Raw genomic sequence first — 23,341 nt, forward strand, 5'->3', positions numbered from 1 at the left:
GGCTCTTTTCAGAGATGTGCAGTGAAAGGATAAGAGGCAAAGGAACAATGTAGGAACACAGAAACTTGTTGGCTCAGCTCCAGGGTCATCAAATACTAGACCAGGCTGTTCAGAGAAGCTGTGGAGTCTGTACTTGGAGATGCCCAGAACTTCAGTGAACAGGCTCTTAAGTAATCTGCTGCAGCTGGACATAATTTGAGTAGGGATTCAGACTAGATGATGTCTGGAGATCCAACCTACATGATACTGTGATGAAGAACAGGACAAGAGAAGAATTCACATTAATGAGGTACAAGGAGTTCTCTTACTGTGGTTTGGATAAGAGATAATAGATGTTGTTGGGCAAGTGTTTTTTAAATTGAATTTGTAGATCATTATTTATTATCTTGAAAGGCCATCCAGTGCCTTAACAACAGCATGCGAAGCTAAGACTCTCCACAAATATGGGTTTCTTAAAAGCTGTCGTACACATTCAGTATGGGTTGGACCCAAAATATGCATTAGTTTTTAAAGAACTCAAGGTTATGCATGAGTCATTCACATGAGTGGTTCTGTGATTAGTTGCAGTTTGCATCAGGCAAGTTCAGTACTGCACTATGGAGATTCATGAATATTGGTAGATCCAAAACCTGCAGATTTACTGCTTGTTACTGGCCAATATATTTTTTAATTGTTCTATTTTAAATACATTATTTCTTTATAAAAATAAAGCCTTTTGAATGTTTTCACAAATGTGATGATAATGCAGCATTCTGAGACTCCCTGGTTTTGTTTTTCTCTAATAACATACAGTCATTTTCTATTACTGGTAGTTCAGACACATTATTATTTGCAGAATATTAAATAGTGCTATATTCCTAGAGCACTGAAAAAAATGCTTTTAAAACATTCTAGGTCAAATACATTTGACATTTAACTTCTGTCATGTCCAGATGCAATGGAGATGCTCTACCAGCTTTGGAAGGGTAATTGTATTTTTAGAATTTATTTATAACTGTTTTATTTTTGGAATGCATGTTTTATTAATCAGTAGATTTTTCATTAGTCACAAATGAATTGGTATAATAGCATAGGCAGAACATTGGCTGGGTTTTTTACTATTTGCATATTGTAGATACTTTTCATTTCTTTAATATTATGACAGAGGAAATGTTCCAAGAAATTTTGGCACATTTCCTAAGTTGCCAAATGCTGCAGTTGTATTTTAGTTCATGGACTGAACTTGCTTTCAAATATAATTTCCTCAGAGTTATAATGAGAGAGAGAAAGAGTTTCTTAATGGAACATTTTGTACCTACCAAGAGAATGGTCCAAATTTTCTTTCCTATGTATTTTTTTCAGTTCTAATTTGATAGTCCTATAGATATAACATTACTATTTTTAATGTACTCATATTTGTTCACATAGGAATTCTAGTTCTCTTACCTAAACATCACCCCAGGAAAGCTGTGGCATTCCTCTGTTCCTCCTTTTCTCTCCCAGTAGTATTTAGAGAGTATGTTTTAATATGCAGAAAGCTTTTATATTGCACCTCAGAAAAAAAGCCCAGTTGATTGATAATGCTTTTGTTTGCTTGTTTATTTTTTTTCTTTTGAGTGAATGCAGGCACCTTAGATGTGAGGTCAAAGGTTTCCCCCAAGATTCAGCAGTTTTATGAAATAAGTTGAACATAGCACTGTCCAGCTAGGAGGTAACAGCATTTTACTTTTTATGCTCAGTGGTGTAAAGTACTGAAAAGTATTTATTGTGGGGATGTTTCAAAAGTTAAAAGAAAAAATTATTTAGTATTTCAAACGTCTTCACTTGCTGTGAACCTGTGAACATGTAGGGACAAAAATTAGGAGAAAACCATGTAATCAATATAACTTTGGTTCTTGAGAAAACAATAAGGCTGTTTGTAAGCACACCAAGAATGGAGAAGTAACAGCATTGATTTGTTAAGAACAAATGATGTCTAATCAATCTAATGTGTTTTCTCACTATTGTGCATGAGAGGGACTGTGACTGTAATGAAATATTTTTCTATATGTTGTTTTATGTCTTTTTCTAAACACAGAGGGAAATCCATTTTGCTAAGCAAGATTGCTCTTGTGTCCTTGTAAGTCTTCACCTTTCTTTACAGAAAGACAGATTACAGATTAGAGTAAGTAAATGTTTTAGGGTTATGCAGGTAGGTGTGTGAACCTGAGGACCACTAAGCACAGTTACAGAAGCATCCTCTGCTGAGCAACTGTGCTGATGTTCTGTGAAAAATTCAGAATGTTAAATAGCCTTTAAAACATCTGATTTCATAGCTGGGCAGTTTCACAGTAGGTTGTGAAACTGCCCAGCTATGAAATCAGAATCAGCTATGAAATCTGCATAAAGAAGCAGAAGCATATATTCAAGATATTTTTAAAGATTTTTTCCATATTGTGCATGTTACTATTATGTTACTGGCAAGCCTTTAATGCTTGGAGAATTTAATTAAAGCCTTTAAAGAACATAAAACACACTGCAAAAGATATAGTAGATATTGTTACTGAAATTGTGAAAATTAAGGATTAGAAAAACATTTGATTTCTGCTTTGGAATAACAACCCCTTATAAAGGAAAACGATATGTAGTATGGATTTTCCCTCAATTAGCCAAAGACATTTTCAAAAGGCCTAATTTTCTAGTCTATGGGTTGGTTATGCTGCCTTTAGGAACTAAAATGCAATAAATATATACACAATAAAGGTATATACAAGGATGCTGAGTTATACCTTTTATTGATAAGGGGATCTTCTCCTCAAAGGCCATCTTTTTTAATATATAAAATAAGGCCCTCCAAAGGTGAATATTTCATTTTAATAAAGTGAGTAATTGTAGAGAAGAAGATGGGTAACTGAAAAAAAGGCTTTCCAGAAAGGTGGAGGAGGACCTATAGCAAACACTGAACCTGGGTTTCCCAAGCTATGGGGTAGGTCCATCATAGCAGCATTACAGCCTGGCAAGAATAAATTCTGCTCATGATAGTAACACACATGAAGCCAAGTTTGTACAGAAAAAGACTAAGAGTTGAGTTCATTGCCTCAAATTACTGAATTGCATGAGCTAATATGCCCCATGTCATCTTTTGCATTGACCTGTTCCAACTCTCAGATGGATATTTTTCCTAAATTTCTGAATCGTGAATAAATTTTAGTTGTGACAATAAGAGTATTTCCTTTCTCTAGCACTTTTTGAGTTCAACTGCTGCTGTGCAGCCTGTCTACATTCCAGTCTTGCTCATTTTCTGTGACATGGCAGTAGAATGGAATTTGTGTATGCATCTAATAACACCAAACTCTTCAGAACACTGCTTACTCAATTTCCAAAAAGAGATGTTTGATTGAATTTCTTTGTGGAGGCAACGAGAGAGGGAGGGTTGTCTTTCAAAGTATTAATTGGAGAGCCTGAGCTTTTAGGATTAGTTTATTGTGATTGTTTCTGACTTAAGTAAAAAAAAAAAAAGGTTAATATCTGCATGAAATCATAAGGTGACAGCTTAAAATAGGATAAAGAATGAGCTTAAAGAGTACAGAGGTGAATAAGAGGCTCAGGTTGTTTGCATTAATTTTATTTGTTATTATATTGTAATGTGGAATTCATAACACTGAGATTATTATGGTTTAATTATGTTAGTGACTGTCACTGAGAGCTTTCGGATAAATTGCAGCCTCTAGAAGACAAGAAAAGGGCAAATTCACTTTCAAACAGGAAGAGACAAAGTAGGTAACGAAAGCATTTTAGTTTCTGAAGAAAATATCAGGCAAATTATTAAATTACTTGGAAGCAGTTGGGAATAAGATGGAATTGACTAATTAATAACAAATTATGTTAAATCAATCTTTCTGTAGAAAAGGTAACAGATCTTGTAGTTAGTAGATGAAATGCATCTTGAACTAAATGCACATCTTTTTTGCCTGTGTTTTACCTGACTTTCTCATGTCTTAGGCTAGAGAACTCAAGTATTTATTATAGAAAAAGCAGTTTTGAGAAGTCTTGCGGAGGTAAACACACAGCAAAGCCAGTGATTGCCAAAAGCTTAAATGAAGAGTTCCACTGAATCAGTTATGGGTGTGTCTAATGCCATTTGGACAGCCCTCTTTGTGGAAAACAGTGAGCACTTGATGTGTCCTTTGTAAAGCTGTGTGACAGGATTAGTACAGGTAGGCTGCATTTTTGCTAATTTCTGGCTGCAGTCCCATTGAAAACTTGTTGATACTCCCAGAGTTTTTGTTAAACTGGGAACTAGTAAGAAACAAAGTCCTTTGGGAGTAAAGTGCTATTAAACTCAGTAGTGAGCCTCCACGGGGTAAATTCAGTATTTTGTCAAGTGCTGGGGGTGAGAGGGAGATGCCTGTGCATGTGGCTTTTGTAAAGCCTCCCCAAATGATGCCTGGTAGTGGTGTACATGAGAGTAATATCTTGTTGCTCCTATAACTGATAATTTTAATACTTTCTTCCTTCCCTGTGGAGTCTTTTTTTTTTTTTTTCCCTGTAGCTGTTGGGGTTCTGAAAGCTCCCATGGCAAGAGATGGTCACAGATATGACTTGTAGTGAAAATCTCTGCTGCCCTGATGACTTTTTTGTCCTTTTGGGGAAGGAACTCATGGACAAAATTAAGTGTTTCACTTAGTGGTGACAGAGAAGCTCTTTAGATCTTACCCTGGCAATTGGTGGCGAGTCATTTCAAAGAAGGACAGAAATCCTCTACAAATACCAGAATTCACACAGAACAACACTCACCCCTCCTTTAGGCTCTTTGTAATCTTTTTCCTAATCTTTTCCCTTGATGAGCATGTGTGATGAAGTAAAACCTTTCTCTTCTTTAAGCTGAATAAATAAGTAATTTTACAAGTCTTAGCCCATTGACTGTGTAAGTTGAGTTTAGCAGATGAGGAAAATGGAGCTGATGATGAAATCAAATAAATTGGCCCCTGGGAATTAAATAAGCATAAAAAAATCTGTGTGAATGATTTTTAGTATTGTACACCTAAGTGCAAGTGTTTACATCTGTCAGTAATGTTTTTATCTGAAAGTATTTTCAGTTGTTTAAAAAAGCCTGTTTTAAGATAACCGTCACTTGCATAAAATGCAAATTAAAGAATATTTTAAGAAGCTTTTATCATAGTATTTTAAAGGATTTTTTTTTGTTTGTTTTAGTTCCGCAGTACCTCCTTCACTGTTGCTTTCAGCAGTAACTTTATTTAATGTTGATCCTTATATGGGGATATGTAGAATATAAATCACAGTTGTTATTGTGAAAGTGAGCAGATATATTTATCTTGGTCCATACTGCTGTGCCAAAAGTTTTATTTCAGTGAATGTACAGTAATATAATTAATTTGTTAGGATGAAAGGAAGCAGGAACTGTGGAAAAGTCCTATAAATTAAGCTAGCTGAGTTCTGTTGTGTTCCAAAGTGCAGGCAATCCAATTGATCCTAACCACAGGACTCTGTGGAGATTAGTGTGTACAATTAAATGTTGGCAGCAGTGTATCCATGGGAACAGCTATTGCCTTCCTATGGTGGTTTGCAAATTATTTCCTACTTTCACGATGAAGTTTCACTCCTACCTTCACTGAAAGTTAAGTAAACAACTCAAGAGTTGTAATATAGATTGGGATGTGGTATTTCTGTACAGACAATGTTTTGTTCAAGTTACTTTTGTCTCACTGAAAAACAAAAAAAAGAGACTGGCTTCTCAGGGAAACATTCAACCATTAGATTTGTAGATTTCTTCCTGCGTGTTGTCTGAACTGTGACCTCGGTGGAGCTCCTCTCCTCAGTGTGGGAGCCACTTGTCTCCTTTCAGCAGGAAGCAGTCAGTGGTGCAGAGGCCCATGAGCAGGAGCAATTTCAAGTGGATAGAAATTAGTGAGCTGTCTTTTATTTCATGAAATTAGACAAGCCCCAGATATTTGAAGTGTGTTATTATAAGCATGTTCACTTTTAGCAATCTTGATATTTTTGAAACTTAAGTCGAAATGAATAACATATTTCATTTTCTGCTCAAATTTTAATGTCCGCTTGTCTCTTGATTTTAGGGAAGCAGATATTTAGCAGCAAAACAGAATTTAGGATCAGTGCACTGAAGTTCCACCCTACAGAGTCAAATGTTTTCATTTGTGGAGGATTCAGCCCAGAAGTTAAAGCATGGGATTTAAGGACCTCTAAGGTAAAGGAAATATTTCTTCTCTTTCTCTTTCCGAGTGTTTCCTAGGTTGTGTGTGCTGTGTGTTATCAAGGTGCTAGATGTACTTACTGGTCTTTCACTGACATGTTATTCTGAGGTCTTTTGCATTTGTCACTGTGTTCCTATTCATTGACACGAACCTCTGTAATGTGTTTTAAGTGCTATGAGGAACACTGTACAGAAAAATAATGTTTTTTTCTTTCTGTAGATAAAAGTTACATCTAGCTGAATCAAACAAAGCCAATAGCTCATTTGAGCATTGTGAAAAGCAAAGAAACAGTATGGCTAATTTGCTCCTCAAGCTCTTACATGTGGGTGAGGATGTGTACATTATGTCTGTACCTTTTGTATAGAAGCCTGGAGCAATTTTTACATTCATAAAGGGTCACAGAGGTGGGAAATGCCTCTGCTTTTACTTTATCATGAACCACAAAGAACAATGTGCTCCCAGCTGCCATTCAGAGCTCAGGTAAGACCAGAGCTGTACTCTGCCAGTGGAAGTGCAAGGTAAGCAATGTCCTCATGCACAGAACAGCTCAAAGAGAAGCAGGGATGTAAAGTGATTACTTCTTTGTTTTCCTTTGAATTTCTCTGTGGGTAGATCCTACTCATCACAGTTTGCCATCTGTTTGCTCTTGAGGATGGCAGAAGGGACCTGAAAAAGATGAGATAGCATAGCCACACCTTGTCTCTGTGATGCACTAAGAATAATAGGTGAGAGATAAAGGGAGATGCATGTCAGGTATGAGGGCTCTAACAGGAGAGCTCTGAATAATTGTGGGAGTTGTTCTGTTGAGGAAACAGAGTATTCTTGTGCAATTAACAATCAAGTTCTTATGCTGCAGTTGCATTTGTCACTGGTGTTTGAGGAAAGCATTTAATTATGTAGGATCTCTACCATATGAATAAGTTCTTAAAAGAAAAACATTAGTAAATACATATTGAGACTGCCACATCTGAGGCTATTCTGAAAATAAAATTACTGTGAGTTTCAGAGTTACAGTGTTAGTATGAAAACCTTTGTAGAAGTGGATGGGATTCATTGCATCCATCATACTTGTATGATGGCTAGTTTTCCTTCTTAGGGATGTGAAGGGGTTCTCAAAGCATACGTCTGTGAAGGAAGATGGTTCTAGTTTTAAATTGCAAAAATATAAGTGCATTTAATAAAAAATACCTATGTAATGTTTTAAAAAAAGAAATTAGATTTTCCATTTTCACTGTTCCTGCTGGCAGGGGGCTGAAGAAGAAAGACTAATAGAAGTCTTTACTCCTGAAGAGCAGGATCAGTGATTTCATAGCAAGGAAATGACACAGGAAATAAAGTTTTTCTTTCTTGAGATTCTCATAACAGTAGAACAATTTTGGGGAGTAGGTGCAGAATCCTTCAATGTCCTTCTTAACACAGAGAACCCATTGTTGTAATGGTGTGCTGAACTGCCTTTAAAGGTGCTTCAGGAACTAAATGGGTGTCATCTTTTTTAAGGCTTAAAGTTTGTTGATTGTTATGTCAAATTTGAGGTCTTTGTAGTCCAGGAGAAGATGGCAGATGTAGGTGACAAAACATTGAGAGATTTTCTGACTTGGTCCAATAATCTTTTCTGGAAATGATACTGTAGTTATACACAAAGTCAAGTGATAGTCTGGCTGTGTACAAAGCCAGAGACATTCTTTCACCCCATGTAATTTCTTTATTATGGATTTTGCACCTGTGCATATCTTTGAGTGACCATCTATGAGAATCTGTGAAGATGATTTTTCTCTAGATTTGAAATCAATCGTGATTGATGAAGCATGGTCATATCAAAATTGGCAATGCCTCCAGCTTGTGTGTGTCTAGAGTGCCCAGTCTTTTCAGATGGAAAATGATAACTGATTCTGTTCTACAGTAACAAATGGCTGAAGTCACATGTTGCAAAAATGTGCCTGTCTGGGTGGTGCTTACGTTGTGTATGGTTGTGGAGAAATATGTTAGAAATGTTTCACAGGTGGTGGGACACAATCTCAAATACTGATAATGGAGAAGGCACTTCTGTGCCTTCAAGGAAATAGAAGATTCATTTACAATTGATATTTACAATCCAAGACTTATTCTTGAGTAAAACTTTTTTTCCCAGCAATTCTGATACCAGTGATTTTGATGACAAGATCTGAAGACTATGCAAAATTGGCATTGACTCAAGTAGAGCTAAGGGACTAGAGAACAGATGTTAGTGCTTGTGCTAGATAGATTAGTTCTGAGTTGTCTCCCGAGTCTGCTACTCTTCTGTTGTCAGTATCTCTGCCAATCTGCAGTAGTTTTATCTTTGAACAGTGTTATAGTGTCACCAAGACAAATGGCTCGAAAAATGATGTTCTTGGCCCTTTCCCCCCCTTGTGAATCATCAAGAGCTTCAGTAGTGCTTTCCCTTGGCACCAGACAGGGTATCAAACAGTACTGTATTCCAAGCAATGATGACAATAAATGTGTTTGTCTCTTAAAGCAGCTCCTTCCTTTAAGGTTTTGTATGATGGTGCCTCAGTTTAACCACAGCTGAACTGCCAATTGATATTTCTGGCAAACCTGATTAAAGGTCAGACCTGCATAAAGGTAGATTCAGAAAGCATTTCCTTGTGAAGAGGAGCATGTGATGCTTAACCTGGACAGAGCCAGCAAAGCACCACAAGCATCCCAGACTGTGATTGCCAAATATTGCCAGCCACCTCATCCTGGTGTTCTGCAGAAGGTGCCTGCTACAGAAATAAGTGCATCTCTGTGGACTGGAGTTTGCTGTTTGGCTGTCTTGGAAAGTCTTCTCAGTGAAAGTTCCTGAAAACTGGCAGGAGAGAAGAAGCATGTCCTTCACCAATGGAGAGTGTAGCTGCAAGGCAAATAAGAGAGGTTTAACACCCAATTTACATGAGACAGTAACAAGGAACAGACAAACATCTGAGGTGGAGGTTGCCTGAGGTCTCACCTGTGCATCATTACTGCAAAATACTGTAGTTATGTTTCAAACTCTCAGGCATAGAAAAAAATGTTGGTTAGGCATGAATTATCAGTGTCATCAGTATGTCATGTCTGCCACTTCCTAGTTTTGGGGGATTTCAATGGCTTCTTCAGGTATTCCTGCTTTCAGTTTATATTGCTATCTTTATTGACATATCTTTTCCATCTTACACAGTTATAGCCATAGTTAAAACTGGAGAGAGTCCTAGCCAATATTTTGAAATTTGTCCTGTTCTAATAAGTACCATTTTCTCTTAACTGAAATAGATGTCTGAGGCCTCATGCCACTTTTGCTTCAATTTTGACACAAACAACCTTTCTATCTTTCAAGTTCTTTCATCCTAATTCATTACAAGATTTTCCTGTTTTGCCTGTTCTTTCAAGTGTGTTAATCTGTCATTCAGTTTGGAATGATGTGTGCGTGAACTAATGATTCTTTTTGTTCCTATCATCATACTCCTGATAGCCTTTTCAGGCTTTGCAGCATGTTTTGTCAATAGAGAGAACACCCTAGATGAGGCATCTGAATCTTGTTATTCACTGGACATTGAAAACTCAATTTCAGCGTGCTGGTAATTCAGTTTCAGGGGTCATTCTTTAGGATGTACTCCTGTGTTTTTACAAGCTATCCTCTTGCACAACTTAAAGTTAACTGTGAGGCAAAATGATAATTTTATCAGGAAATAAGGTGATTTTTCCTGGAAATTCAGAGCATAACACAGAGAGAGCGAGAATGAGAAATTGAAGAAATGTTGTCCAATTACACATACATGCAGTGGTTTAAGTGAGCTGCTTTATGGCAGTGTGCCACATTGATGCCTTCTGCTGATGGAAAATTACACAGAATAGCTCATATAGGTATTTTTAAAAATTAGTACTTCTGACCAGGACCATGAATTTATGAGCATTAATTACTAATATTTATTCATGATTTGAATGTGGTACAAAAATTGGATTTGCAAGTCCCTGAGAAAATGTATCAAGTTGGTTTGAGGCAGCCTCTCAGCTACTAAAACACTGAAAAAATTTAGGGGAGCTAATAGCATCCCTGCTTTACACAATGCAAACCTTGCTGACGTGTATAAATGAATCTTTTCAATTCAGTTTGACAGTTCACTCATGGTACAGGGGAAGTGAGTGAGTGGCTGCGTGGTCCTTAGGTGCTGGCTGGGTTTAAACCATGACAGAAATGTGCAGCAGGCCATTAATCAGAGAGGCAGATATTTAAAAAAAAAAGAAAAAAAAATGGTAATGTTGACATTTATTGCTATCCCTGTTCTGTTGAGCACATAAGCAAAATAATTTCTAATGTAGCATTGGGTATTAAGCAAGACAAAGAATGGAAGAACAATAAGGGAGGTTAAATCTTTAAGATAGAGCTAAACAATATACTTCAGGAAATGAATGGATGGGACAGCTTGTTAATCTCTCAGTGAAATGTAAAGTATACAGGCATCTCACAATTAGAGACACAAGTAATCAAAGCCTGAAAAAAAAATAAAAGAGGCAGCTGAATAGCCTGTGGAGATTTATTATAGTGCTATTTCTTTCTGTTTGTGTTAAATCCAGTTTTGTCTCTCAGGTAAAGAGATTATACTGGAGATTTTATATTATTGTATATAACAGATTGATTAAATTTATGAAAAATTTGGAGAATGTTTATAGAGATTTTATGAAAAGACCAGAAAACCTGGAAGTGAGCTGCTGTGTTTTAAAAAATAAAACAATCTGTAGTGTCGACCAAGGAAGGAGCATCATATTGAACAGCCCCCATGGGATCTTTGGACCTTGGAGCTGAACCTAGATAAACCCCATAAAACCCTGCAAAAAGAAATGTGCAATAACCCCAAGACCTTAAAGTAGTTTTGTATTTTAGAAGTGTTTCCTTTCTCTGAGCTGTGGAAGAATTTTGTCAGATGTTCAGCACAAGCCAGCAGTCACCCTTCATTTTGGCTGATCTACATTTGCTTTTCAGACATGATACAGTATGTATTCCAACCACTTATTCTACCTGAAATTTTAGTATTCCTTGAAATACCAAAGAGAAGAAAAGGTTGAGACTTGTGTCCTTTAACCCAGCAATAAGGACCTTATTGTGTTCATTAAAGTGCATATGACTACAGATGGGGTTTTTTTTGCTTTTTAATTTGGGTTTCTAAGCTTACACAGATGTACTATCAGAGAAGGACTACCACTGTAGCTGTCTAAAACTGGTAACACTTTTAAAGGAGCTGAAGTTCATTATATGGTGAATGGTCAAACTGCATTGAACAATGTGTTTACATGTGTCAGCAAGGTTTGCATAGAGCAGGGGTGCTGTTAAATCTGGTGAAAGGATGTACAGCAGTCAAAGCTTGCATCTGAATGTACTCATTAAAGTTTCTAAATGTAGCCATTTAATTATTTTTGAGATTTGCATATTTTACCTTTTATTTATATTCCACTTTGATGCAGCTTAATGTTTTGTAAGCATTCAGGAACTGGTTCCTTACTGTGTCTATGCGGAAATGTGAGGGACTTTGTGAGATCACTAACAGCATTTTTTTGGACTTTATTAAAACTAGAGGAATAATTCACTCAGCTGTTGGATATAGTCTTTCTTTGATCTCTTGTCTGTTGATGTTCACGTGTCCAGTGTCACAAGCTAGCGGGGCTTGGTGGAGCCTTGGCAGGAGCTGTTTGTGATCACTGCCAGAACAGCAAGTCCTGGTGAAGCACCACACAGTAATCTGGGGAGGGAATAAGTGGAAGGTGACAGGGCTGTGGCTCTGATCCTAAAGCATTATTTGAAGCTCTTAGACCTCCATAAATGCAAATCGATGATTATGTTAAACAGGGAGGCAAAGAGAGCAAGGGCATCAGGTAGAGGAGACCCAGTAAAATATGACTGGACAGCCACAGAACAGACTTTGAAGAAAAGATTAGTTACAGATATAGAAATGAAAGACATTTAAAAATATCATATTATTTAAGGGAAGGTTGATTGTGTGAAGTTTACTTGATGTCACTTTATGATGTTGGACCTGGACAGAGCAATAAGAGAAGCTGGGAAGGCAGGAATTAACCTAGGTACTGTATAATGAGAAAATTGGCTAAAAGGGATGTCTCAAAAAAGGGAAACTGGCTTGGAGGAATTTAATGAAGTGCTTCAGGCATGGCATTAAATGGAGACAAAATTTGTTATTTAATTTTTGGAAAAAGTTTGTTACATGTTTGTCTTGTGCAAGCGCACAATCAATAAGAAAAAACCAATAAAATATTGTGCAGGAAAAATAGCAATAACTTACTAGAAATTGAAAGAGTACAAAGAAATAGAAAGGTTCAACCATTTTGGATTAATAACAAAATTTTGTCATGGAAAGTTTGAAAAAAGATTAGTACAAATTCAAGGCTAATTTAAGAAAAACATAGATTTGAAGTTTTACACAGAATTTCCCATTTTAAAAATTGAGATCTTATAAGATATAGAACAAATTAACTAGCAAAAGATGATGGAAGCTCCTATTTCAAGCTTTTAAAATAAGTCTTGAAATGAACTGTAAAATTTTCATTAACAGCAGAGTTCATGGCACAGCAATAACAGGTTTTTTTCCCTCCCCCATCTTTGTTTATTACTCTGAACATTACTTAGCTACAAAATTGCAACTATCATCTACAACTTTAGGCTTAAAAAGAAAAAAATTGAAGAGATGCTTTTTATGTTGGTGAGCTATTTCTCCATACTTGAGTTTATAAAGAAATAAGCACAAGCTGTTAAAGCACAGTTAAAAAAATTAATAGGTGCAAATGCACCGCATTTGTTTCCTTGGAAACATTCTATTGCAATTTCTTTCAGATGAGATGCAGTCATTTTAAATAGCATGTATTTAGGAGACCCTAATGAATTTGTCTCTGGATAGCATATAAATATGAAAAAAAGGCTGTAGAAACTGGTGAAGCTGCTTGCACTTCTGGTTTCTATAGAAACAGCCAATACATTGTCATGTACTGCTGGTATTAGGAAGAACAAGGTAATTAAAATAAGATGATTTATGCAGTGCTTTAGAAAACTCAAGTTATTCTTCTCAGAGAAATCCATCTTGAATCCATGGACAAATGTTCAGAGAACTATGGTGGGGGTATATTTGTACTTGTATAATGGCATGTGATTTTAATTGTTAACATTCAGGGGTCCTTTCTGAGCGTGAAGTCATGTGTTCTGTGTCTGTGGCAGAGGTGCTGTGTTTATTTGGAAGCCTCTTATGGTGGCATTGCAGATGAAAATCCTACACCTGTCTGTGTAGGACATCACTCCTATGCTCCCAGAGGGACAGAAATGAGCCAGGAACAAAGCATTCCTTCTTTGGAGTGGGAGTGCTCACGTGAGAGGCTGTCAGGGAATGGCTGTTCCAGTTTCAGTCCATTTCTAGGCATGTTTTATACCCTCAACAGTGACCAATACACTTTTGAAGAGCAAGAATAGAAAAGCACAGCAAACATCTTTATCACAATTGCCAGCAATAGTTACCTAGGCCTCTCTAAGTTAGAGTTTGGGGGTTTCCTGCCTCTTTGTCTTTCTTGGATCACTTTGTTTTCACACTGTGGAATTGGTTGTTCTTGATCTTTTTACATCTACAAATTCCTCTAGCAAGGAACTCAGTTTAAATATGTAGTGTTTGAAGAAGCATCTCGTTCTGTGTGTTTTGAAGCCGCCTTCTGCTCATTTGCTGTCTGAAGTCTTATAATGGAGAAAACCACTCGCCTTCTCCATGCTGCTCAGACTTTACTTCCAATTCTTTCAGATTCCTCTCAGTCATCTCATTTCTTTACTAAGAATTCCTTGTTTTTGTACTAAAAAACTTTCTGTGAGTTCCTCACAGAAAAGCCATTAGTATCTTTCCTATATGTGGATTTTGCTTCTTATCCTATTTGAGATGGGGAGATAATTTTAAATAAAAAAATCTGATGGAAAGATAATTTTTTTCTTATAAATGGTTGATGATTTCCATCACAAGATTCTAGTGCCTTTTCAAGTGATCTAAAATTGACTTTAAAAAGTCCAGTGAACATTGTTCATATCTGAAATCTTAGAGATCAATATTAGATTAAGGTTAACCACTTCTTCATCTTAAAAAGTCATTATTTCCTTTTAATTATTCTCAAGCTCCCTTGATAATGTTGAGCTTTATCTCTGAAAACAGAGCAGTTAGAAATGGGAAAAAAATTAAATAGTAAATAAAACTAAGGGTTTTTAACTGCATGAAGAGAAATACAATAGATTGACACAAATGGTTTGCACTGCAATAGATAAAAACCCCTTCTGTTTTGTGAAAGAGTAAGCATTTCTTTAAGTTAAAATGTACTTTTTGTTATTGTTAATGGTGTAGTACTCTTTCACAGAGCAAATTTAATCAGTCTTCCATTGAACTAATTACCCAGCATGTCAGTAGGAAGAGGCAGGTCCATGCCAAATCATACAAAGATAGGACAAGAAATGAAAGAAAAAATATGCCAGATTTGACAGGTTGGAAGCTATGGATCTCATTGATAAGGGGTTTTTCTGATGACCAGCCATATTGCCTGTAGTCCTATTAGATTTGTTTTGAGACCTCCTCTCCTGATGGCCCAGGGTAACGAACATAAAAGCACATTTCTTTCTCATCACTAGCTTAAAATTTGAGGTGCTTTTTGTAAAGTGCATTGCACACAGCATACAAGTGACCAGCACAGAGTTGGGGCACATGGCAGCTTCTGAATTGCTCATGTGGAGGCTTTGAGATTTCTTGACAGAATACCAGGATCTGCATGGTATGTGCTTAATGGGGAGAAGTATTATAGAACACCCATCTGAAATATATGCCTTGAATTCAGCATCACAGCTTGCTTTTCAAATCACCAGAACCATAAGAATCTGTTTGAAACTGATTTAATTTGCTTAAATTACCTATCTTTTTGAATTCCTGCAGCCATTAGCTCCTGCCTTATTGAAGGTTTGTTGTTATGTTGGATTGTGTTGACACCAGAAATGATTAGGCCTTTCTTTGAAATTAATTCTTTTATGTCCATAAAATTCTTAGATTGAATAAGTGAGCTGTGGTTTTCCAGTGCTGATAGGTAATAAATCTACTAGTAGGAAAAGAGCTGAAGTTTGTTAATAACAAACTAAAGCCAGCAGGGTAGGCAAACTGGTGCTTTCCCCAGACAAGTTCCTCAGGCATGAAATGAATTAATTGCCTAAGGTAGAACAAAGCAGGTTTAATTATGAGTACTTTCCTGAGCAGGGGTGTTGCAATTAGTTATTTTTGAAAGCTATTTTTGAAAGCTGTCTTTATGGGGCAATTGAAATACTATGTATATCAAGTTCCCAGCTGCTATTCAAAGTGTTAATTTACTGTTCCCTAAGTCAGTTCCTACTGTGTGGTTTGAAGATAAGAAAAGCATAGTTTTTCTGAGGTATGTATCAAACATATAGAAAAAGAAGGTATTTTGTGCTTATTTTGATAGGCAGTTCTCTGTTGAAAAGGTAAGGTACACAGGTAATTTGGTTAAATATCCTATTGAATAACAGAAACAAATATTGTTTAATGATTAGTGGTGAAAATGTTTAAATTGATACTGGCAGTTTTTGTAAGAGCCCAATAGGTTTTCAGCAAACATTAAAAGTATTTGCACATTACCAACTTCAAAGTATCTTCTTTTTCCTTACCAAGAAATGTCTGTTGCTCCAAAAACTGTTAAAAGCAAGTCCAAAACCTAAACCCTTTACAGTGCTGGACACAACATATGGATGGATATTTACCCACATTTCACAAGTTTGGGGCTTTTTTAGATAATGAAGATGTAAACAGTATGTCTGTGATTTTCATCTTCAAAATAAGAAAATATTAAAAATCACTGCCATGAATATCCATTTGGAAGTTTGTTGCCATTTATTGCTCTGTTGTTCTTCATCTCCCAGCACTAACTGGCCTTTGTTGCTGGCTCTTTGTCCCTATTTTTACACTTGTGCTGCTCCATGCTCCTGCTCCTGCTGACTCTCTGGTTGGATTTGTCACTTCTGAGCAGGTGCCTGCTGCTAAGTAGCTGCCTCCTCAGTCTGTCAGGGTGGTTCTGCCTTTTGTGTCCACTCCCCCCAATTTGACTTCATTCTTCTCCTGCAGTTCCTACAGCTGTTAGGTTTCTGTGTGGTTTTCCATTTCTCATTCCAGGCAGCTATTATATTTTGTGGTTGTTTTTTTTTTTTCAGTTTGGGATTTTATTTTTCATTTTTGCTTCTACAAAATAGCTTCATTTTCTACTTTACTAATGAACTATAGACTTCCTTTTATAACTTTGTGAAGAAATATGCATGGTGATTTCTCCATAGAGAAAGTGGAGGATATAAATATGGAAATATCCCTTTTGGCTTTACAAAGTTTAATTGCTTTGTAGATTATGCAGATTCTGAGGCTGTAAAATCTGATGAGAGCAAGTAACACATTTGTATATTCACTCTCTTAAAAAAGCAGGCAGATTGCTGAGAAATGTGCAAGTTTTTGAGTGTGCAGGTTTACATCTTGTTGCTGTTATTACAGGCTGTGTAGGGTGCTTGCATGGCTTAGCTTCTTCACCAAATGCAAACATGATGTGTTTAAACTGTGTATTTCACAAAACCTGTGAAAAGCAACTGGAGCAGCTTCTGCTGCCATCTTTCTGCATGCTGAGGTCACAGGAAGCAGAGCTGGAAGGGACCTCAGGACATCCACAAGTAGACCACCCTAAAGCAGGATCACCTTTCTGAACATTTTCCCAACAGTCATAGATTTTGGAGTTTGAGGCAAGAAATCAAGAAGTTCTCATGCTGTGTTTGGTACTTGACACGATTTTTCTTTTATTGGTGAAAGTGTAAAACAGGGATATAATTTAGGATATTTCACTGTGACACCTGAAAATTGTTTGTTTGGTGGTTATAAAAACAAAAAAAATCTGCAAATGATCTGGGCCCTGAAGTCAGCAGTCACTAGGTATGTAAGGGATATCACTGAAATGAATATAAGGGTAAGCACTGAAATGCCTCACACAGTTGGGAGTCATTTCAGGATAATGCTTCAAGCACTTTCTCCACTCTATTGGTATTCTAGTGACATTAGAAGGAGGACTAACCTCTAAATACACTTTGGAAGTGCAGAGAGCTATGTTTTTAGCTATCTTGGAGAGAGATTCAGATATTAATAACTAGGAGTCTTCCCATGTCCTAGTTTCAAGGATCACCATATTCGGTGAGATGGTTTGCTTTGATCTGGCCACGTGCCTTGAAGTTTCTCTTCACTGGAGGCAATCAGAGAAAAAAGAAAGCAAAAGTATTGATTTGCAAAATTCAAATTAGACAGCATAGATACAGAATTTCATAAAGAAAGATGGAAAGAAAGGACATTCAAATTGTTCATGTGTTCCTTAGAATAATTCAAAATACCTTACTTATTAAGATCCAGCTTACAGACTGTTAAAATATTAAGAATCCTGTGGCTGATACTCATTTCTGCATGGATCTAGCCCACTTTTTCTGTGGGCTAGATCCATGCAATCAAAATCTCCCCAGGTGAAGCTTGCACCAATTACCGCTCGTCTTTTCCACATAACTCTTTGTTAGAAGGGAGTTTCCATCATCTCTGTAGCCACCCTTTAAATACTGGAACTTGGTCTCCCCTACACCTTTTTTTTCTCAAGGCTGAGCAAGCTCAGTTCTCTCTGCCTTTCCTTATGTAGCAGCTTCCCAATCTTTTGAGCACCTTCACTGCCCTTCTCTGGTCTCTCTTCAGCCTGTCCCCATGTCTTTTGTAGTGTGGGCAAAACTGAACAGTGTCCCAGGTGTGATGTGAAAAGAGCTGGCAAGAGTGGGACAATGACAATCTCTGCTAGTGATGCCCTTATTGATGTCCCCCAGCACCCAGCTGGATTTCTTTGCTGCAGCCGCACGCTGTTCACTCGTGTTGAGCTTGTTGTCCATGAGGATCCTCAGGTCCCTTCCACTCTCTGGCTGGGCACACAGCTCCAGCTCCAGCTCCTCCTGGTTGCCAAAAGGCTGTGTGTGTTGGTATACAGACGCCTGAGGTGGTTGCTCTGCTGGTTTTCACCTTGGGAGGCAGCTAAGGAATGTTTGTTGCTGCTCTGGTTGGCCTGGCTTGTCCCCAGTGGGTTGCAATGATGTGTTTGGTATTGCCACTTTGGATACCCCAAACTTCCTGAGTCCTTCATTTTAAAGCCCTGCTCACTGAGTGGGACAGCTTGCTGCCAAGGATTCTTTTATCTCTTCCAGGGAATCTAGAAGAGTTCATAGTATTGAGGGGAGTTTGTGTAGACCCAGCTTCACACTGTGTTGTCTGAAGCTCTTTCTGGATCTTATTCTAATTCCTTGGTAATTTACAACAGACTCTTACATATATATAAATATAATTTATAAATTTACAAACTGATGCTTTTTAAAACATAATTTAATTTTCCTGTATATTGATTCTTTGTATTCATTGACCAAGCTATTGAAAAACACTAGTATGTCAACATTTTAAATGGAGTTACCTTTTGATGTTTAAAAATAATATGTTATTTAATGGAGTTTATTATTAATACAAAGAGGGACAATATAGGTTATCATGTTCTAATCTGTCAGAAAACAAACTCTTTTGTCCACTAGGTGTTGAGAGTGTACAAAGCTGCAGTACAACAGACTTTGGATATACTCTTCCTCCCTGAAGGAAGAGAATTTCTTACCAGCACGGATGCAGTGAGCCGAGACTCAGCTGACCGCACCATCGTTGCGTGGGACTTCCAGAGTGCTGCAAAAATCTCCAATCAGATTTTTCATGTAAGATCAACTACTGTTGTTTGGGTCATGATTTAATATTTCATACTTGTCAGTGTAGGAAAGAAGCATTTGATTTTCAATAAGGTCTTGTGATGTATAAGATGCCTTTCATGTAAGTTGATGACTTTCTTTGTTTTCATACTTAACACTAAATTGTTATTAAAAAATAACCTTGAAGACTGAGAGTTCTCCTTGTGTTTAAAATATTTACATTTCAGTGCTAATTCATTGACATCTAAGCTATATTTAGGCAAGGACTCTGCAGTGTCATTGTGGTTTGCCAGTGGTGCATGGCAGTAGCTGCTATAGTGCAATGTTTCTTTTCCCAGACTTTTTCATGCATTTGTCATCAGCTGCAATGAGGGCTATTGACAAATTGAGTTTAATATTCACAAAGTAATAACAACCTGATATGTGCATATAGATACCTAATACAGAATAATCACAGAGGCAAAATTTGCATTTGTCAGTGCAGGTGCAGTATTTCTCAGTCATCTAACCAAGCAAGACATTTCATGGACTAAATTGTCTAGAAAGGCTGACAGCTTCAAAGGAGATTACCAAGGCAGTTAATAGAAAATTTCAACTCTCTGGGTCTTTTTTGAAAACCCAAGTCTAATATCCTATGTAATATGATATGATTGGATTGTGTATAGATGCTTTTTGGCTGAAATGAACAGTACTCTGCTGACAAGAGCACATAGTTGATGATTTAATGGGATTTTTTAGTGTTTAATTTCCAGAATTGTGTCGCTGTACAATGCTGGATCTATCAATACCTTGGATAGACAATAGTAAAGGAAAAAAAAAAACAAACCTGTGAATATATACAGACCAGAAAGGTTCAGCATCAAGGAGTAACAAACAAACATGACTGCAGCATCTCTGAAATGCACTTTTTCCACCTCCCCCCTACCTTTCTGCACTGTGAATAAACAAAATGTGGTGATGACTTTGCAAACTCTGCTTCACTTTTCTGAATTTCACCTTTGTAACCTTTGAGGTGGGAGTGAAACCCAGAGCTCTCCAAACAGTTTAGATCCCAACAGGACTTGTTCTGTTGTTTGTCTGCATTAACAAATGAATAGTTAACAGCTCTAAAATAACCCATTACTGCAACATACCCAGCATGACAGCAGCATGCTCCTGCAGATTGCATTGTGCTTTCTAGTGCCATACTTCCAGACCTAGTTTCTCTGCAGAAACACACAGCTGCACTCTGCCCAATACTTTACAGTACCCAGAAATTCCTTCCCAGCTCTTCACTTCCAAATCACAAAACAAAACCAATCCTATTCTTCCCGTAGTTCTTCAGCCGTGGTCACTGTTATCCTGGTGTTCTTCACATGCAGATAGATCCTACAGCCAGACCTCTCATAGCATCAAAACTCAGCAATCTTTAGGTCAGCCTGAAACTATAAGAGGTTTGGACCTGGTGGAAGCCTTGTGAGAGCAGTTGATTTCTGAGGGAGTCACCATGAACTTTGAAAGTAATTTAATTCAGCCTTAAATAGGAACTGTACAGTAAAGCCAAGTCTTACTAATTGCTGCAGATATTTATGAGTTTGCAGTCAGCAGCAGCTACATCACTGTCATAAGGAGGCTAATAACAATCCTTTTTTTTCTTCTTCTTTTTTATAAGAGTGGGATGGGGAAAAGTGTCTATTTGAATCAGATGTTTTCTGTTCCTGTCAGTCTGGCCAGAACTGGAAGGATGGAGGATTTGGGAACTGTACAAATTAACATGGAAAGCACAGTATGGCTGTGGAGGAAGGGATATGGGGAAAGAAGATTCACTTCCACATCCAAACTTTGGGTTTCCTTGGGCAGGAAGAGGATGATGGAGAGCCATCTGGCTGGAATTACCTTTCTGCAGCTGTTCTGCAGTACAATTATGGCTCAGATGGATATGGGATTTTGGTCAATATCTAGGAAAACAAGGTAGAGTTTTGACTTAGCATTTGTCCTGATGTATGGCTTCCAGTGGTTTGTAGTGAGTTAAGTATCTTTGTATAACGTATATATGGAGATGACTTGTCTTACATTGTCCTTCATGGGCTCTCAAGTATGCCAAGAGATAACTTGAATCATTTGAACTAATGTTCTGTTTGATACAACAAAACTTCCTTTAAAATCATTTTCAGGAGCGTTACACTTGCCCAAGTCTGACCCTGCACCCCAAGGAGTCAGTGTTTGTTGCTCAGACCAACGGGAACTACATGGCTTTGTTTTCTGCCCAGCGACCCTACCGAATCAACAAAAAGAAAAGATACGAAGGACACAAGGTATCCTTCCCCACCAGGAGCTCAGTATGAAGTTTAAAAGGAAGATTGATAGCAAAGCACGTCTACTTTTAAATATGTCTGCTAATAGTGTTTTATTGTAAATCAGTGATAGATATTAATTGGCTTCATTTGCTTCCCCATGTGCCAGTCTATTTTGAATCATATGCACTTTGAATAAAATAGTTATTAGAAGACTTTATGAATGCTTAATGTCTTGATTAAAAAAGTTTTTGACATAGCTGTGTCTTAGTAAAGACCTGGAGAAATCTTTAGTGTATATTTATTTAAAGACATGCAGGTTTTGTACTGTATTAATTTTCAGTATACCACAATGAACTTTTCTAATCAGCATCAAGAGTTACTCTGTTATTGTTTTTCACAGGTGGAAGGATTTGCAGTGGGCTGTGAATTTTCACCAGATGGCACACTTTTGGTGACAGGAAGTTCAGATGGCAAAGTGTTTTTCTACAACTATCATACTTCAAGGATTATTCGCACTTTGTCTGCACACAAAGAAGCTTGTGTGAGTGCAATATTTCACCCAGTCTTGCCATCGCTCCTTGCAACTTGTGATTGGGCTGGAGAAATCAAGATCTGGCAATAACAAGCAGAGTTACTTTTTAGGATGTCTCTCTCCTGTTAGTCTGTCAAAGGCTTAGGAAATAAGCCAGGGTATGGAATGTGAAATTCTGTTGGGATGTGTTGTAAGCAGGAGAGAGACTGTTGTCTTTTCTTCTATGACCTCTACATTTATGCTTTCATAATGCAGTTAAGATGATTTTGTGGTTAGCTGTTGAGCAAAGAAGTGGTCTTGCTCTCTCCCTCAACCATGGAAACAAATTTTTAACCCTTTTTTGTCAATCTTCTGATGCTCATCTAGTCCCATTCTGCTTTGAGTGAGCACCTAAATTTAAGAAAATTTTTGCTCTTTTTATGCATCTTTTCAGTGCAGCTTTCTTAGACCAGGGTTTATCACAGAATCATAGAATCATTTAGGTTGGAAAAGATCTTTAAAATCATTGAGTCCAAGCTTTAACCCACTACAGCCAAGTCTACCACTAAACCATGTCCCACAGTGCTACATCTGCAAATCTTTTAAATACCTCCAAGGATGGTGATTCCACCACTTCCGTGGGCAGCCTGTTCCAATGCCTGACAACCCTTTGGCTGAAGAAATTTTTTCTATTATCTAATCTAAACCTCCTCTGTCAGGAGGAGACTGTTTCCTCTTGTCCTCACCAAAAGTTGAGGACACAGTATTTAGCAGATGATGATGTTCATTCAGATCAGTTAATATCTATTCCATTTTCCTGAGATGTTTTTTCCCACTTTTTTGAACTGGTTTACCTCCCTGACCTGATCACTGGAGAGTTAGAGAAGTAATACTGTAGTTCAAGGCAAAACAGCTTCTATGCACAAGAAGGGGGAAGGTCGCAGGGCAGGTGGAACTGCTTCTTCTGAAAATGGATAGTCTATTATCAGCTCAACTTACTGTAAAATGCCTTCTGAGAGTTCCAGGGAAAGGTGTGACAGATAGCTTGAACCTAATTTTGAAGTCAATACATTTGTGTTTTTGAAGTCTTGATGTTTAGACTTGAGTTTTAAACTTACTCTTATGACTGTGTAAAAAAAAATGAAACTATGTATACATATTTTTCAGGAAAAAATAAACATTTTTTTAAATACATGTATTTTTGTTTACTACTTTACTCCTATTATTCTTGACAAGATAGTACACAAGTTTATAATGGAATTGACGCTTGGGGGTGAAAACAATTAACATTACTCTAATTTATTGCAAGCACATACGCATTTCTCCATAGTTCTTGATGTTGCTTGGACACAGAAAATTGTTATCATGCTATTCAGTGCAGGGGAGGTTCTTCAGCACTCAAACAGGAGCTGGGCTATTCTTCAGCAGATATAAAGTTCATTAGGCCATTACTATGTATTTACATATATAGAGATTGTTTGTAAGTGTACTTTAAATTTGCGTTCCCTGCAATTGCATTACTTGGTTCTAGAAAATATTTTATGTGCAT

The 23,341-nt window shown here is 37.2% G+C and overlaps 1 protein-coding gene across 1 annotated transcript in view; it reads left to right on the plus strand.

The window, feature by feature from the left end:
- Window positions 1-22,928, plus strand: part of WDR25 (WD repeat domain 25) — a 58,233-nt gene extending 35,305 nt beyond the window's left edge. Inside the window, exons 4-7 of the mRNA XM_041401574.1 lie at window positions 6,057-6,187; window positions 18,844-19,014; window positions 21,159-21,299; window positions 21,682-22,928. Of these exons, the coding sequence (XP_041257508.1) occupies window positions 6,057-6,187; window positions 18,844-19,014; window positions 21,159-21,299; window positions 21,682-21,903 (665 nt within the window). The 3' untranslated portion in view covers window positions 21,904-22,928. The remainder of the gene's footprint in view (window positions 1-6,056; window positions 6,188-18,843; window positions 19,015-21,158; window positions 21,300-21,681) is intronic.
- The last annotated feature ends 413 nt before the right edge of the window (window positions 22,929-23,341 follow it).

The sequence above is a fragment of the Onychostruthus taczanowskii genome, unplaced genomic scaffold (assembly GCF_017590055.1).
Source record: "Onychostruthus taczanowskii isolate IOZ18803 unplaced genomic scaffold, ASM1759005v1 scaffold1, whole genome shotgun sequence".
Taxonomy (NCBI): domain Eukaryota; kingdom Metazoa; phylum Chordata; class Aves; order Passeriformes; family Passeridae; genus Onychostruthus; species Onychostruthus taczanowskii.